The sequence below is a fragment of the Esox lucius genome, chromosome 8, assembly GCF_011004845.1.
Source record: "Esox lucius isolate fEsoLuc1 chromosome 8, fEsoLuc1.pri, whole genome shotgun sequence".
In the NCBI taxonomy this organism is placed as follows: domain Eukaryota; kingdom Metazoa; phylum Chordata; class Actinopteri; order Esociformes; family Esocidae; genus Esox; species Esox lucius.
In genome coordinates, this window is record NC_047576.1 from 12,844,885 (window position 1) to 12,860,429 (window position 15,545).

At 41.7% G+C, this 15,545-nt stretch overlaps 2 protein-coding genes across 4 annotated transcripts; one reads left to right on the top strand and one right to left on the bottom strand.

Annotated features, from left to right (window-relative positions):
- Positions 1-5,231: 5,231 nt before the first annotated feature.
- org (oogenesis-related gene) lies at positions 5,232-7,110 on the bottom strand. Of its 3 annotated transcripts, none has more exons than XR_002197047.2 (7): positions 6,873-7,110; positions 6,586-6,666; positions 6,162-6,390; positions 5,917-6,080; positions 5,649-5,756; positions 5,485-5,547; positions 5,232-5,359 (listed from the first exon to the last, which is right to left on the bottom strand). XR_002197047.2 is itself a non-coding variant. In XM_020048819.2 (7 exons), exons 1-6 carry the CDS (start codon positions 6,945-6,947, stop codon positions 5,536-5,538), a joined length of 669 nt encoding a protein of 222 aa, XP_019904378.2. In that variant the 5' UTR covers positions 6,948-7,110; the 3' UTR covers positions 5,232-5,359; positions 5,518-5,535. The 3 variants fall into 3 exon arrangements, 2 of the variants coding, with proteins under 2 accessions (XP_019904378.2, XP_010869996.2); XM_020048819.2 differs by having other exon boundaries at positions 5,518-5,547; XM_010871694.4 differs by having other exon boundaries at positions 5,518-5,547; positions 6,894-7,101.
- Positions 7,111-11,334: 4,224 nt separating this feature from the next.
- peak3 (PEAK family member 3) lies at positions 11,335-15,047 on the top strand. Its single transcript, XM_034293846.1, has 4 exons — positions 11,335-11,586; positions 12,246-12,415; positions 12,805-13,238; positions 14,616-15,047. Exons 1-4 carry the CDS (start codon positions 11,522-11,524, stop codon positions 15,045-15,047), a joined length of 1,101 nt encoding a protein of 366 aa, XP_034149737.1. The 5' UTR covers positions 11,335-11,521.
- The last annotated feature ends 498 nt before the right edge of the window (positions 15,048-15,545 follow it).

The window sequence follows — 15,545 nt, forward strand, 5'->3', positions numbered from 1 at the left end:
TTCATTGACCACCTCTTTGACAGGTAACCTATAATGTGCAACCACAAGACCTTGCATTTTCTAATGGAAATCAGTCATTGCATGCCCCAGAATGGAGCAGTGGTCTCAGAAATTGATTGTTTCCACCCTAATATGAAGACTCGCCCCAAAGACTTTGGATTGCTTCTGCAGTGCTTTGCTTATTTCTGACTTTCATTTTGTGCCCTCCTGACTAGCAATGAATCCATGACTTAAAGTGAATGCATTATGTAGAAATCTTGCATTGTATTATAAAAGGAAAATCCTCTATATACCTGCCTTAAGGTGGAATAATTGGGTTTCACAGCATTTCCCCACTAAAAATATTTTGGCGACAATAGGTTGCACCAACCTCAGTTGGAAAATGCAGAAGTTTCACTTCATTTATCTCTTCATGTTGGGCCCTGAGTGGTGCAGTGGTCTAAATAACTACCTCACCCTACCACTGCATCACTGCGACCAGAAGATCCTTGTCACAGCATAACAACAGTGAGCATGTGTCCCACAAAGCGCAGTGCAAATTGGCTCCGAAATGGGCATAATCTCAGGCTGCCTCACCACCTACTAAAGCAACTGAAACGCCCACAAATCAAATAGCTCATCAGAGCTGAGGACAACCCAATGTGCAATCAGGGTGACAGTGTCTGCCGTCCAAGACATTAACTCCACACCTTAAACACAAACATTTCTTTCTTAGTGTATGCCGCTGCCTACCTGCTCAGGAGTTGGTGTTAGGCAAGGCTTGTTTTGCCTCTTCACACCCTAGGGCAGGGGTTCACATTTCAAATGTGAAGAACATTATATAATCTTTATTTTTTTAATTTTAACCCCGAACCCATTTTCATATCAGGTCACCCCACATGGGGTCACAACCCCTAGTTTGGGAACCACTGCCCTAGGGAATCAAGCACCTAGCTGGCGAGTACTTATTGGTTGTGCGAGCGCCGTGGTATGCACACCTATAACTAAAGGTTTGTATAAGTAGCTTATGTTTGGATTTCTGTTAGGTCTGTCAACTTACCACACTTGGATTTTGCTGTTTTATCCCACAACACTTTTTAGATTTTCTAAATAGTTGAGGTCCAGGCTCTGACTGGGCCATTCCAAGATATCAATCTTAATTTTCGCAAGCAAGTCTTTGGTTGATTTGTCTGTTTGCTTTGGTTGGTTGCTGTGTCTGGATCAAGAACATCTGCTAGATGACTCAAATTGACTCAAAATGTGTTAAAAAGTGAAGTTTATACCAGAGGACAGCCTGAAGTTTACGCCATCAAGTTTACAAAAATCTTCATATTTGTAGCTATCTATTGTCCCCCCCATCCTGCCCAAAGACCTATCCCCATGGAAGAGAAGCAGCCGCATAGTATGATGCTGCCAACATAATTCTTCAGTAGGTACTTTTTACTTTGGGTCATGATTGCTATTTTGGAATTAAGGCCAAAAAAGTTAGACATTGTTTTCATCAGACCCCAACACATTTCCCCACATGGCTTGAGGAGATAAACATTTTCATTTTGGAAAATGTACAGGCTTGGATATTTGTTTCTGGAAGAAGTCTCCCATCTTGCCACCCTACCCCATAACTCTGACTAGTAGATATACTCACTGGTTGTAATATGCAGGGGGTTCCTAATTCCTGTATGGATTTCTTGCAGCTTCTTTAATGTTGTTTTTGGCCTTTTGGTAGCCTTTTTGAGCTTATTCTATGCCCTGTCATCAACTGGTTTTCATCTTGTCTACACTCCTTAATGATAGTCTTCAGTGTTCCATGACACAAATATAGCTTTCTAAATTATTTTCTATCCTTTCAAAAGTAAGATCCTGCAGATAATTTGTTAGCTACCATGAGGACCATTGCTATTCAATGTGCAACAAAGAAAACTTAAGAAAATTAAGAAAATCCAACAGAAACATCTGATTCTATTTAGGACCAGTTACAACCCCAAATATAAAGGATGTGCACATTTATACAACCAAGTAATTGATAGTCAACCTAATTTGTCTAGATTTCAGTTCAATTTTCCAGAAAGGGCGTCTAGACCTCATATCCACAGTAAGTACTAATCTTTCATCCAAGCCTAACTAACACACATGGGATGCTTTTTCCCCCGTACATTTGTTTTATGGAAACTGTTTGGATTCATCCATTATGTGTCAAGCACATACAGGTGCTGGTCATAAAATTAGAATATCATCAAAAAGTTGATTTATTTCAGTAATTCCATTCAAAAAGTGAAACTTGTATAATTTATACATTCATTCCACACAGACTGATATATTTCAAGGGTTTATTTCTTTTAATTTTTATGATTATAACTGACAATTAATGAAAACCCCAAATTCAGTATCTCAGAAAATTAGAATATTGTGAAAAGGTTCAATAATGAAGACACCTGGTGCCACACTCTAATCAGTTAATTAACCCAAAGAACCTGCAAAGGCCTTTAAATGGTCTCTCAGTCTAGTTCTGTAGGCAACACAATCATGGGGAAGACTGCTAACTTGACAGCTGTCCAAAAGACGGCCATTGACACCTTGCACAAGGAGGGCAAGACACAAAAGGTCATTGCTAAAGAGGCTGGCTGTTCACAGAGCTCTGTGTCCAAGCACATTAATAGAGAGGCGAAGGGAAGGAAAAGATGTGGTAGAAAAAAAGTGTACAAGCAATAGGGATAACTGCACCCTGGAGAGGATTGTGAAACAAAACCCATTCAAAAATGTGGGGGAGATTCACAAAGAGTGGACTGCAACTGGAGTCAGTGATTCAAGAACCACCATGCACAGACATATGCAAGACATGGCTTTCAGCTGTCCCATTCCTTGTGTCAAGCCACTCTTGAACAAGACACAGCGTCAGAAGCGTCTCGCTTGGGCTAAAGACAAAAAGGACTGGACTGCTGCTGAGTTATGTTCTCTGATGAAAGTACAGTTTGCATTTTCTTTGGAAATCAAGGTCCCAGAGTCTGGAGGAAGAGAGGAGAGGCACAGAATCCACGTTGCTTGAAGTCGGAGAGGCACAGAATCCACGTTGCTTGAAGTCCAGTGTAAAGTTTCCACAGTCAGTGATGGTTTGGGGTGCCATGTCATCTGTGTGGTGTTGGTCCACTGTGTTTTCTGAGGTCCAAGGTCAATGCAGCCATCTACCAGGAAGTTTTAGAGCACTTCATGCTTCCTGCTGCTGACCAACTTTATGGAGATGCAGATTTCATTTTCCAACAGGCATTGGCACCTGCACAGCGCCAAAGCTACCAGTACCTGGTTTAAGGACCATGGTATCCCTGTTCTTAATTGGCCAGTAAACTCGTCTGACCTTAACCCTATAGAAAATCTATGGGGTATAGTGAAGAGGAAGATGCAATACGCCAGACCCAATAAAGCAGAAGGCCACTATCAGAGCAACCTGGGCTCTCTTAACACCTGAGCAGTGCCACAGACTGATCGACTTCATGCCACACCGCATTGCTGCAGTAATTCAGGCAAAAGGGGCCCCAACTAAGTATTGAGTGCTGTACATGCTCAGTTGGCCAACATTTCTAAAAATCATTTTTTTGTATTGGTCTTAAGTAATATTCAAATTTTCGAAGATACTGAATTTGGGATTTTCATTAGTTGTCCGTTATCATCACAATTAAAAGAAAAAACACTTAAAATATGTAAGTCTGTGTGAAATGAATGCATACATTATACAAGTTTCACTTTTTGAATGGAATTACTGAAATAAATGAACATTTGATGATATTCTAATGTTATGACCAGCACCTGTATGTTCATGAGTGTAGCAGGTGAGGGGAGAATTACGGAAACTACTTGACAGTATGAAATATAAAATACTAATATAGAAAGTATAGTTCAGTATATTGACATTTTAATACTACCCTAACACTTGCTCAGAGACTCTCAAAGTGGTCGGGGTCAGAATGATCAAGGTACAATTCTGTTTATACCTTTCAATACCTCACCTTGCAAGCCTAACAGCACTGAGCCTATTCATGTTTTATGAGCTACAGAACGCATTGGGAGGATCATTCCTGCCTACAGAAACCTTCACGATGGCCTCCAAACCGGCAGAGGTTTGAGCAGTGACAGTATCTGATGAGCAGCTGGGTAGCCTCGTGGGAAATGAAACTGTCGAACATGGGCAAGGCAGCAGGAAGGCATCGTTATGTTCTAGCGACTACCCAGACACCTGCAAATCCTAGGTTGTCAGATAAATAAGGGTGCCCATGTCAAGTTGAGCCCGGGTTGAAAGAGCAGTCTGGGACCATGGGCTCTTCACATTGTTAACATTTACCTGACAGGCTGTTCAGGAGCATCATAATATTCACAGGCCGTTCACGTTTACTGCAGGAATTTCCAGCAGCTTCTTCACATTTGCCCAATGGTAGCCTGTTTATGCCCTGCCAGTGTTGCCAATTTTGACATGACAGTCTCCCTCAATGCAATGCCTTCAAATGAAATATCCCTCTCTTAACGTCCACTGCACACTGATTTGCAGCTTGTTTTATGCATAGACATGTACTCTAGTGTATACTCACTACCGTACCGGCGTTCAGGTCACAGACGGAAGTACAGCACATCTTAAACAGGAGTCAACTTCCATATTTTGATCTGGTTTCATATTGTACAACAGTAAAATGTATACATGCCAACATAGCTTTGTAGTCACTTTAACTATAAAGCTTAGTTGTCTACACACATTTCAATTCTCTTTTTTGACACCTACACTACTTTAAAGGACTAGGCAACCACCATTTACACTTAATATGCTTAAACCTTTTCATCACATAAGATTGTAGTTGATTGCTTTCACCTTATCAAGATACACAACACTGCTAGATGTTGGTCAACCAGGTACTGCCATCTGCTGGTTACAGACCCTTGAGGCGGATACTGATAGTGAATAAACGGAGCACAGTGTGGCATCCTTGTAGTATACTCGTCCCATCTACATGACATTGGTTATAGTGCTAACAAATGCTGAAGCTGAAAGACCTGTGAACTACTAATTCAACTTTTACCTTTAGAATATTTGGAAGTGCTAACAAGCTATGTCCTAATGAACTAGTTTAATATGAATGTGGCCATACACCAACTCTCAATCATCCCTAGTGAATGTGACCAGCAAGGGTAGTGTTGCCAGAAAGGTGTGTTGCTCTAATCAGCAGAAACCACAGGAGCTGGAGACCCCATTAAAACAATATAGTACATGCACATAAAGATGAGAATATTTTATTTAGGGAAAAGTGGTAGAAATGTACATCACATTGAACAAACATACAAAACAGTGCATACTGGCACCACTGAAAGCTTACAAGTCGTGATAAAACTTATGGAAGAGCACCTGTGGAGAAGGACCAGTAAAACATGCTGTTATTTTACAGGATATGGCCACAAGTCAAAGTACATGCCTATAAAAAAAAAAGCAGTACAAGAATCATGACATTAGTGCCATCAATTGTTTGTTACCTAATCCATAGTAGACAGACCGCTTAACTATACCTGAAAGGACATTATGCTTCATGGAATATCCTGCAACAAGGTAGAAAGACTCAAATTCAGTCCCAGTCACCTCCAGTCATTGTACCAGGATACTGAGAAGGACTAGGTCTGTTGACAACCTGGCACCATACCGTTTTAACATCTTCGATCACGACCACACCCTTCTCAGATACTTCTATGTCACTTTCTGTGTCATTGTGAGAATTATACTCCTCACTATCAGTCTCCACTGCACTCGGCTGTTAAAGAACAGAACTGGGCCATTACAGCATACACACTTCAAATCAATGTCATGTGAAACAGGAGCGTGAAGGGAGTGCTATGCACTAAACCAAACCACCCAAGGCCTGAAGAACAAGCATTAGGTCGGCCTCGGAACACCATAGAAAGGTTACACACCTCAAAGTCAGGATCAACAGAAGGCGCATCATCATCCGCTAGCTCCTGAGTGAGTGCCTCAACCCAGGTCTGCTCATCCTCATCATCCTCATCATCATCATCTAGGTCATCCTGCTTCCTCTTGTTGCCCTTCCCACATGGTTTAGTGGGAGACACTCGCACCTCTGGAATAAGCCACACATTGTAATCGTAGCTTCTTGCCCTCTAACATCAATGTTATACAGAAACATCAGCCCTTTACATACCTGGGGATACTGAGCAGCCAATGCTGGTGCAGACAGGGTAGCCCAGGGCCCTCTGCATACGGCGGGGCAGGATGGCCAATAATATGCGGGAGACTCGACTGAGGCGCTTGCGGCCTGCCAGGCACTGACGGGCTGGACTAGTGCAGTCACCGTCTTCTGGGGCAGCAGAGGACTTCTCTTCTGAAGGGGAGAAACCCAGCAGCAACCAAAACCCACGGAATGCACGCATCTGTAGAATGTCACATTAAGTGTAGGTCATATCTGACGTTTTATTGAACAACATTTGAGAAACCTATCCATCATTTACACACCCAAGACAACTGGAGAGGACAGGGCCTCATAGAAGGCCAATAGAACACCGAAACTATCACCTCAGGTCAAAATGAACAAACCAGAGACATTACATTTCAGGGCGAATGCATACCGTTAGTCTGACCGGCCAAAACTGTGATATGCGACAGAGTACAGTGGTAAGCACACTGTCTCTCTTCACCACAACTTTATCCTGTGAAGGTAAAAACAAAATCAATCCATATAAATGTCCCAGTTTAACTAAATCATCAAGCTAATATAAACAAATGCGCAGCCATAGCTACGCATCTTTCAAGTAAAATAAACGCTAGCTAGTAAGCGAACACCACATAGAGCACCCTGAATATTAAACTTGAGTTTTGCACATTTCCTGGTCTAGGCACTGGTCTGAGTGCTCACATCATTTGCCACTTCAGCTACCTCAAAACCGCCGGCGGTGTCCTTTTCGATTGTGTAGCTGCACTCCACGGTCATACTGATGAGTGTTAATGGAACTTGTACAAGAAAGACAAACGTTCCGTGCTAGTGTGGTGGATGGAAGAGGTTCAAATAAACCTGGGAGTAACCATAGTTTAGCCAATCACAGCAGACAAACAATTAACTGACCAATTATCCAATCACTATTTCGTCAAACAGGGAAATAGAAGTATGGGTCAAAATCATATAGGCTTGCAATTGCGAGGATGCAGACTGTACGCAATAATTTGGCTATGGTACACTGGACAACAGAGCACAATATTTACAATAATGGAAAATGACAATTCTAATCTTCATAAGGGGAACGTTTTAACTTTTTAATGTTGTAGACAAGTGATTTATTTTGTTATGGAGCATATATACATATATATCAGATTTGGTTAGTTTCCGCCACTAGACACATACGTCACATTTACGTACATTGGGTACTCCAGAGTGGAAGATGAGGAGGAGTGGGGGTATAAAGCGACCCTGCTTTCCCCTGTTGACCAATCTAGCCGTCCCTAAAACGCGTAATAAATACATTGCTGAAAAGGAGACACGCACAACGACCAAAATGAAGAGAAACTCGACAGTAACGCGCACCATCAGCATTGGAAATATTGGCAGTAGTGCAAAATCCTTAAATACGGCAGAAATGTGTGATTTCTCAACGTCGCGCAGCAACGCTCGTGCGGGGATGCGTGCTTTTTTGTGGGCAACATCCAGCGCGCGCTCACTCGGGAGTTCCTTCGGATCAGATTGCCACACAAGTAAGGAAAAAATCTCCAACAATATACTAACGCCTGAAAGCATTCCACAGTTTATTATTCCCAGTCTTTACCACTCCCAAGGGGATAAAGGGGAGGCCGACAGAGACTTTGAGGGCCCTGAAGTGGACACCTTCTGTTTATCTCTTTCAACCACTTCTTTACGGTCTTCGTCACTGTCATCCTGTTTTGGGTCTACACCTGAACTTAAAGTCCACAGGACCACCTCAGACCCCTTCGCCTACAACCATACTACCCTCCACAGGGAAAGCTCCCACCCCTGTCAATTCCTGGAAGCTGAGCACTGGCCAGACCCAACTACCAGAGCTGCTCTGTCTCTGCCTCACCTTGCAAAAGTTACCACCCCATATGGCTTTGTCACCCTGACTCAGAGTCCTCAGATGGCCAATGAGGAGGCTCTTCTCTTCCAAGCTGGGCACCGCCGCCCCCACAAGGATGAGGATAGCATTAACGTTAAGCCCAACGCCTCCAGACGATCATCTACCGTCCATTGTCTCTCCAGACAATTTAGCATCTCACAGACTGAGCCAGCACCAAAGAAGGAAATACAGGAAATCATCTCCTCAGCCTCTGCTTCATCACCCACCTCCGCACTAAAACCTTCCACAGTGGTCAAACCTAAACGCTGGCTATGGGGAGTTCTACGCAAACATTTCACCAATCAGGAGGCCAAGTGACTGTTCAGTCATTCATTAAGTCATACTGTGTAATGTATATTCTATACAGTACAGGAGAGCAACAAAAATACATTATAGCTTTGTCCTGATTTTGCATTATATATTTTAGCATGTCTTTCTAAGGGTCCATTTGCCATATAAACATTTTCAGTGTATGCCCAGTTTCAGTTAATGTCAGTGTGATGCCTTCTAAGGGCGGTTTGTCTAATCCAACAATAAAACATTGAATCCAAATAAAGACTGATCCTAAATTCTTAATTTTGTTGAAATGACATAAACACATGTAATCAACATTGTCCACTCAATATCCTACAAAAAAAGTTTATATACTAGCAATGTCTACATGCATCAATCCATGTAGGTTTGTTTTCAGATTTCCAAGACAGAGTTGTTGGATTTACACAAGGAACCATCCATACTATTCTCCCTCAATATATGACTCAAACTGAGATTTTATAAGGCAAGCATGCTGTCCTATGGACTATATCATTCTGGTTGTGGGTGTGGATTCACATTGCACAGTCTTTATATGACTAATGGATTTCTAATCCACATCCACTGTAGTCAGCCCCAGCATCAGCCACAATAAATCCCCAGACTCCTCGGATCTCCATCAGTTCCCAGTTTATATTTTAAGGAGCACTCAATTTTACTCAAATTCGAAACCTTAATCTACCCTACTGAAATCCAAATCCACTAGCCTATGTATTATCTTTGTGAACACTGCACATTTTCAGTGGTGTATCAGTCTTTGGATGACCATTTAATGTTACATATCATTAAAGTATGTTTTTGAGCTACACAATAGGTTCCACGTTAGACATTTTCTGGGTCACTTGTTTAACAGTCTGTAAAACTGAAATGCATGTTGCTCATTGTGTACTGACGAGATTTCTGTTGTGAGGTAGGGAGATTTTTTTGTCTTTGGCTCTTAGCATATTAAGAGGTTGTTCAGGGAAAGGACACTTGGCCTAATGTCTACACAGCAGCATTCTACTGACATCCATTATCCTTCCTCTCTTAGATCTACATCATTAAGTGGGAGAACGAAAGATGAAACCCACTCATTTTAAAAACAGATCACAAACCCCCCCCCCCTTATCTGAAGAGTGCTTGACCTAATATAGTTCAATTAGATAATGGAACATGATATTCATTTTCAGAAAAATACATAGGACCATACAAGCTTTATTGTTCATTCTTGCTAACCAATAGGCCACGTGGGCAATTATTATTGCCATGGTAAAACAAGCAGGATGCCTGTCGCTATTCTTTATAGTGATATGAATGTGAATCCCTCTCTGCAGTTTAACCACAACAAATCCAACCTAACATCTCCCAAAGCTTGCATATCCGTGTAGGGTGACTGTTGGTAAAACCAGAGAGCTTGAAGTATGTTCTCTATGATGAAGCAGACTCTGCAAGCATTAATAGGCCCTACCATTTTGTATTATTAGAACTAGAATCTTGTGAATCCAGTGAAAACACAATAATGGCTAAGCATATAAATGGAAATACATTGCTTAACACTCTATGACCCTCTGCCTTCAGCATTTCCTGACTCACTCTGCTCATCAATAAGAACTAGTCAGCCTGCAGCTCGTTAAGCTTGAACAACCATTTGTGGCTCTATCACAGACCTATGCTGGGGCTCACTAACACTTCATTATGATAACAAGTTCTTCAAAACAAAGACATAAACATACAAAACCCTGCGAGGCACCTGTTTCTCAAACTAGACACTCTTATGTATTTGTCCCTTTGCTCAGTTGTGCACCAGGGGCTCCCATTCCTCTTTCTATTCTGGTTAGAGCCAGTTTGCACTGTTCTGTGAAGGGAGGAGTACACAACGTTGTACAAGATTTTCAGTTTCTTTGCGATCTCTCGCATGGATTAGCTTTCATTTCTCAGAACACAAATAGATTCATAAGTTTCAGAAGAAAGTTCTTTGTTTCTGGTCATTTTGAGCCTATAATCAAACCCACAATTCCTTATGCTTCAGATACTGAACTAGTCTAAAGAAAGCAAGTTGTATTGCTTCTTTAATTAGCACAACAGTTTTCATCTTTGCTTACAATTGCCAGAGGGTTTTCTAATGATCATATAGTCTTTTAAAATGATTAACTTGGATTGGCAAACACAATGTGCCACTGGAACACAGTACTGATGGCTGCTGATAATGGGGCTCTGTACACCTATGTCAACTAATTTCTAAATGAATGGTACTGTACTTCTTATGGTTATACATTATACAATTTATGTTAGCTTTCTCTATATTTTATGTGTTGTTTTTGATATATGTTGCTTAAGGTATTACCCCAGGGCTAATAAGCCCTATTCCACAACCAGGGTTGTTTGAGTCAACATGACATTTGGATTAACCAAACTGAGGGATAACTTTTGTATGAAGCACAAGAAGATAACGTGGAGTAATAACAATTCAACCAAATGTATTGCAGGATAAATAGACCTAAGAGTTTACATAGCTTAATGTTGCATCTTTATGAGTTTTACACCTCAGTACAATTACAACACAATTGGTCTATATCTGTACATTACACACTGTAGTGTGTCATATATCCAGTTCTTCCAATTTGTCAAATATAAATTGATCATCAAGAGTTCAACTTGAAATATGAATGAGTTTACTGGTATAGATTTCATGAATAACAGACGTATTCATGTATTAACAAATGCTGCACACTGAAGAACAATTATTGGATTCTGATCCATGACATCAAGAAAGGTACCATACAGGAATACACCAAGAGTGTGATGGATCTGACTAAAAAGTGAGAGAGAGAAAATAGTGTTTGTAGTTGGGGTTACTTTTTCGTCTTCTTCCTCATTTTGTAGCTGAGGTTACTGCATGAGTACTGAAATGCCCTCACAGAGACACTACTTTTCCGGTACCAACCTCAGACTGCAAAGATCAGAACAGCAGATAATTACATTCTCACGAGAGGAAGATATATAGACAGAGAAGGAGAGAACGAAAGATTAAAAGAGAGGTTTTTTTTACAGGAACCCATGCAATACAAAAAGACACATGGAGTTCCATTACAGCTTGTCAGACTAATATTCTGACAGGTTCACGGTATACAGGCAATAGATTTCTGCAGCGATGGATCAACCTCATGGACCAGACAGAGAGAGAGAACCTCCAGCATTACCTATCAAACAGCGGAGGTAAGATATAAAAACGGCAACACTAATTCAAAACCCAATGAACCTGCATATCTGAATGTTTTATTTATTTGTACCAAAGGAAATACAAGACTAAACAGCAGGAAAAAGAGTGTGTCATTGAGGTTGGAAAACCAAAAGTTCTTATTTAAGAAATCACACCGAGTGTTTGTACGAGAATGTATGAAAAATGTATACACTCCCAACTGAAAGTCACTCTGGATAAGGGCATATGCAAAATTACTTCAATGAAACTCTATGTGTAAATATGTGGTTGCGTGTAACTTGTGAGCATGCGTGTAATGTGGGTATATGCATACAACGCATGAGTTCACATGATGTGTAATTTGTGCATATGATAGTGGTTTTACTACATCCCTTTACTGGGGCCAGAAGTTCACAAAAAGCTTGGGAAACCTTATAGTTGGTTCCCCAGAGGATTTCTTACCCCCTACCCCAAAAGATAAAAGCATATTACCGGTTACGGGGTTAGGTATGATATTGGGATTTGGTATTAGGGTTCATTTACATTAACCCATAAAGGTTAGGTTAGTGAGATTACGGTCAGGGTAAGGGAATAGAGAACATTAGGAAATCATTTTCCTGGTCCACACAATGATAGAAAAACAAACATGTGAGTGTGCATGTTTGTGTTTTCTCAGGAGTCACTACTCGGGAGGTTCCAGTGTTAGTTCCAATGTGGACCTAGAGTTGGATAGGAGTGTCTCTAGCCTGTTGGGATACCATGCCCATGAGGGCCATAACTCCACAGATGTGTTCCTTACTGCCACTGACTGCCATGCTCCTCAATGTCCCATACACCAGCGCTATGGTGAGTACAGCACCCAACTAACATGTATCAGTTCTATTTCAGGCTCTTATTGGTCTTACCCTTTGTTTTCCTGTTTCCTATTTCTCATGTAAATGAGAGGAAGTTACACCTGAAATCAGACCTATATTCATTGATGCTCTTTATCACAAGCCAAAACTGCAAAAGATATTTCACGTGATTTTGCTTGTAGTTTTTCAAGGGACTATTCACAAGCTAAACAAAATACAGTATCTCTTTTCAAATGTACAAATGCAAGAACAGTATCAGTTTTGCTCTTCTGTAATTTCTCTTCCTTATATTAAATACACAGCGTCATTGTGTGGACCGCAGCAATGACTGTAAAGTTTCTGTTCTGACAATTAAATGTTCCTTATTTTCCTATCTTTCAGATCCTTCTTACTGTCATCAAGAGCGTTTTTTCTCAGATAGTGTCACTCCACCACCAGTGCCCAAAAAAAGATTGATTCGTACCATGTCTCTACCTGGGGTCCCCCTTTGTCCCCTCTCAACACCACCCGTACAGCCATTATCTCAGCTGAACTTTGATACACCTGACGAACAGCTTTCCTACTTCTTTAGCAGTTTCTTCAACCAGGGGGACCTTTCTCGAGGTATTCAGCATCGCCACCTCCTGTTTCTTAGGAGTATGGCACAGCGCCTGGAGGCCAGGGTTCTCCTGAAGAGAGAGTCCAAAGAAGGGGCTGGTCCATTCCAGCCAAAAGACTTCCTGCTGTTTGAAAACAACCCACCCATTCAGATAGCAGGTTCACTCTACTACAGCCTGCATACTCCAAAATTTCCAGACAGAATACTTGCTGCTAAGGTAACGTTATACTCATAATAACACAGTGGCCAGTTCATAAGGTATTTATGTAAGACCATTTATTACCTTGAAGGGGTGGTGTACATTGTAAACTAGCCACTGAGTATATAATGAGTAAATTCTTGCAATTTGTATTTGCTTTTGTTTTTCTCAAGCACTGAATTTGCAGAGAGCTACTTCATTTGATAAGGTGTACTTACTATAACAGGGTTGTGTGGTTTTCCCAACCAAGTTATGTTAAGAGGAATAGTGTAAACCTTTGTTGTACTGGACAAGATCCTCTGCTAAACTACTGAATGTAATATGGCCTATTCACTGTAAAAACTAGTTTGTGCATTATGATCAAGTATTCATACTTGAGTCATGTGAACAGTACATCAGTCAAGCAAATGCAAGCAAAGCTGCACCAAATTAGTAAAGACACGCTGAGACCAAAAGTAAGATAAGAGATAATCAACACAAGGCACATTTATATGCTCTACCTAAAGCCACAGTCATGAACTGTTAAGCAACTTCTGGCTCTTGTGACAAACACTTCCTCAGAACTGTACGCAGGTGTTGAGTAACAGACTGCAAAGACAACAGGAAACATACATGGATTAGAAATAAGAAATAATAAGAGAGCTCAGGGCTACTAGGTTTGTTTGGGTAAGCTCTTCTTGTTTCATCTGTACATTTCTTCACTGGTTTCATTCTCAGGTAAATAGTGATGTTCCGCCCATGTCTCGTCCTCACTTAGTGCCACCCCATGTCAACATCCAGCAGGTCGTCGTGTCTTTCCCAGCATGCCCGGCACTGCACGAGGATCCTCAATCCGAAACAACAGTCCCATCAGATGCCTCACAGTCTGATAAGATAGTAACAGAATCCGCTCATAGCTTAAGCACTGAGGCAGACCAGAGTCTAACTGGGACAGAGGACCTAGGTAGGCCATCTGTGGTTTCCCTATTGCACAAGGGACACACAGTGACTGTAGAGAGAGACTTACCACAGGCAACTTTAGAAGATTTTGTACAAGAGGGAAGGTTGCTGCAGACCACTGAACCACTGGTGTACGAGAGGCAACTGAGTATCCTGCTGCTTCAGTTGGCCTTGGGGTTACAACACCTGTGCAGCAATGCAGCCACCTGCATTCATCTCAGGGCCCACAACGTTTTACTGGTGTGGCCAGTAAAGGAGAGAAGGGGAGAAACAAAGGCAGACAAAGTGGAGGAAAGTGGAAGGCGCAAAGAAAATGTGTTTTGGGAGAATGAAAGGGAAGAGAGAAAGAAAGAGATCCAGGAGCTTTGGAGAAAGTGGGGAACCCCTCGTGTGGTACTGACCCATCACCCCTGTCACAGTGACCCCTGTCCCTCTCACCCTACTCCATCCATACAGGGGCAGCTCAGAGCCCTGCTTGAGTACTGCCTGCACATGAGTGACAGTGCTTCGGGTCAAAATACACAGAGCTCAGATAATGCCAGCCAGAGGTCTCCATACCAACCAGGGCTTCGTAAGCTAGCTTCCTGGCTTCAGGATGAGAGCAGCAAACTGAAGATAGCAGAAATACTGGGGGTCCTACAGGCTGTACTCTGGGGTCCACGTGAGGCACTCTTCCGGGTAAACCCCAACAGGCTTTTCACGCTGCAGAACTGGCTGTCAGTCAAGCAGGCCCTTATGTTGCTGAAACTGGCTGAGAGAGGGCTGATTCAGGACCTGCTGGGTTTTGACTGGGAGCACTACCTTTGCCTGCAATACATCTCCTTTACAGACTCTGAGACTGTGATGAAGAGCACGGCACGACTAGGACTCCACAACACAGAGGACTAGAAGTTGTGTGATCATTTACAAGTTCAATCATGTCAGCTTCCTATCTGTGATCCGTTCATGTCCACTACTCAAATTAACGATCCTCTAATCTAAAACTTCCATTTCTTTGTTTTGCTTTAATGTAATTACAGTCTAGTACAGAGGTGTCAAACTGGTTCCACGGAGGGCCGAGCTTCTGCAGGTATTCATTTTCACTTTGTACTTAATTAGGTCAGTCATTGGTTAGTTTCTACCCTCACCTGGTTGTTTAGGTCTGAACTGGGAACCAATTAATTTGAAAAAACTAAAACCTGCCACCACTCGCCACTCTGTGGAACCGGTTTGACACCCCTGATGTAGAACATTTGGAATGCATTACGTTGCTTTTGATTAAATGTTTTTCCACTGCATACTTTCACTTTCAGGATAGTGATCAAATTATATATAAACTTCATAAAGGCACTATGTCCAGAGTATCATTAACCTTTATTGGATTCAAAGAGCTTATATTTAATATAA

Coding starts and splice junctions, on each gene's coding strand:
- peak3 (XM_034293846.1), top strand. CDS start 11,522: ATGGATCAACCTCATGGACCAGACAGAGAGAGAGAACCTCCAGCATTA. Junction 11,587..12,245: donor TTACCTATCAAACAGCGGAG/GTAAGATATAAA, acceptor GTGTTTTCTCAG/GAGTCACTACTCGGGAGGTT. Junction 12,416..12,804: donor TCCCATACACCAGCGCTATG/GTGAGTACAGCA, acceptor CCTATCTTTCAG/ATCCTTCTTACTGTCATCAA.
- org (XM_020048819.2), bottom strand. CDS start 6,947: ATGACCGTGGAGTGCAGCTACACAATCGAAAAGGACACCGCCGGCGGT. Junction 6,391..6,585: donor TTTGGCCGGTCAGACTAACG/GTATGCATTCGC, acceptor GACATTCTACAG/ATGCGTGCATTCCGTGGGTT. Junction 5,757..5,916: donor CTGTTGATCCTGACTTTGAG/GTGTGTAACCTT, acceptor GTTCTTTAACAG/CCGAGTGCAGTGGAGACTGA.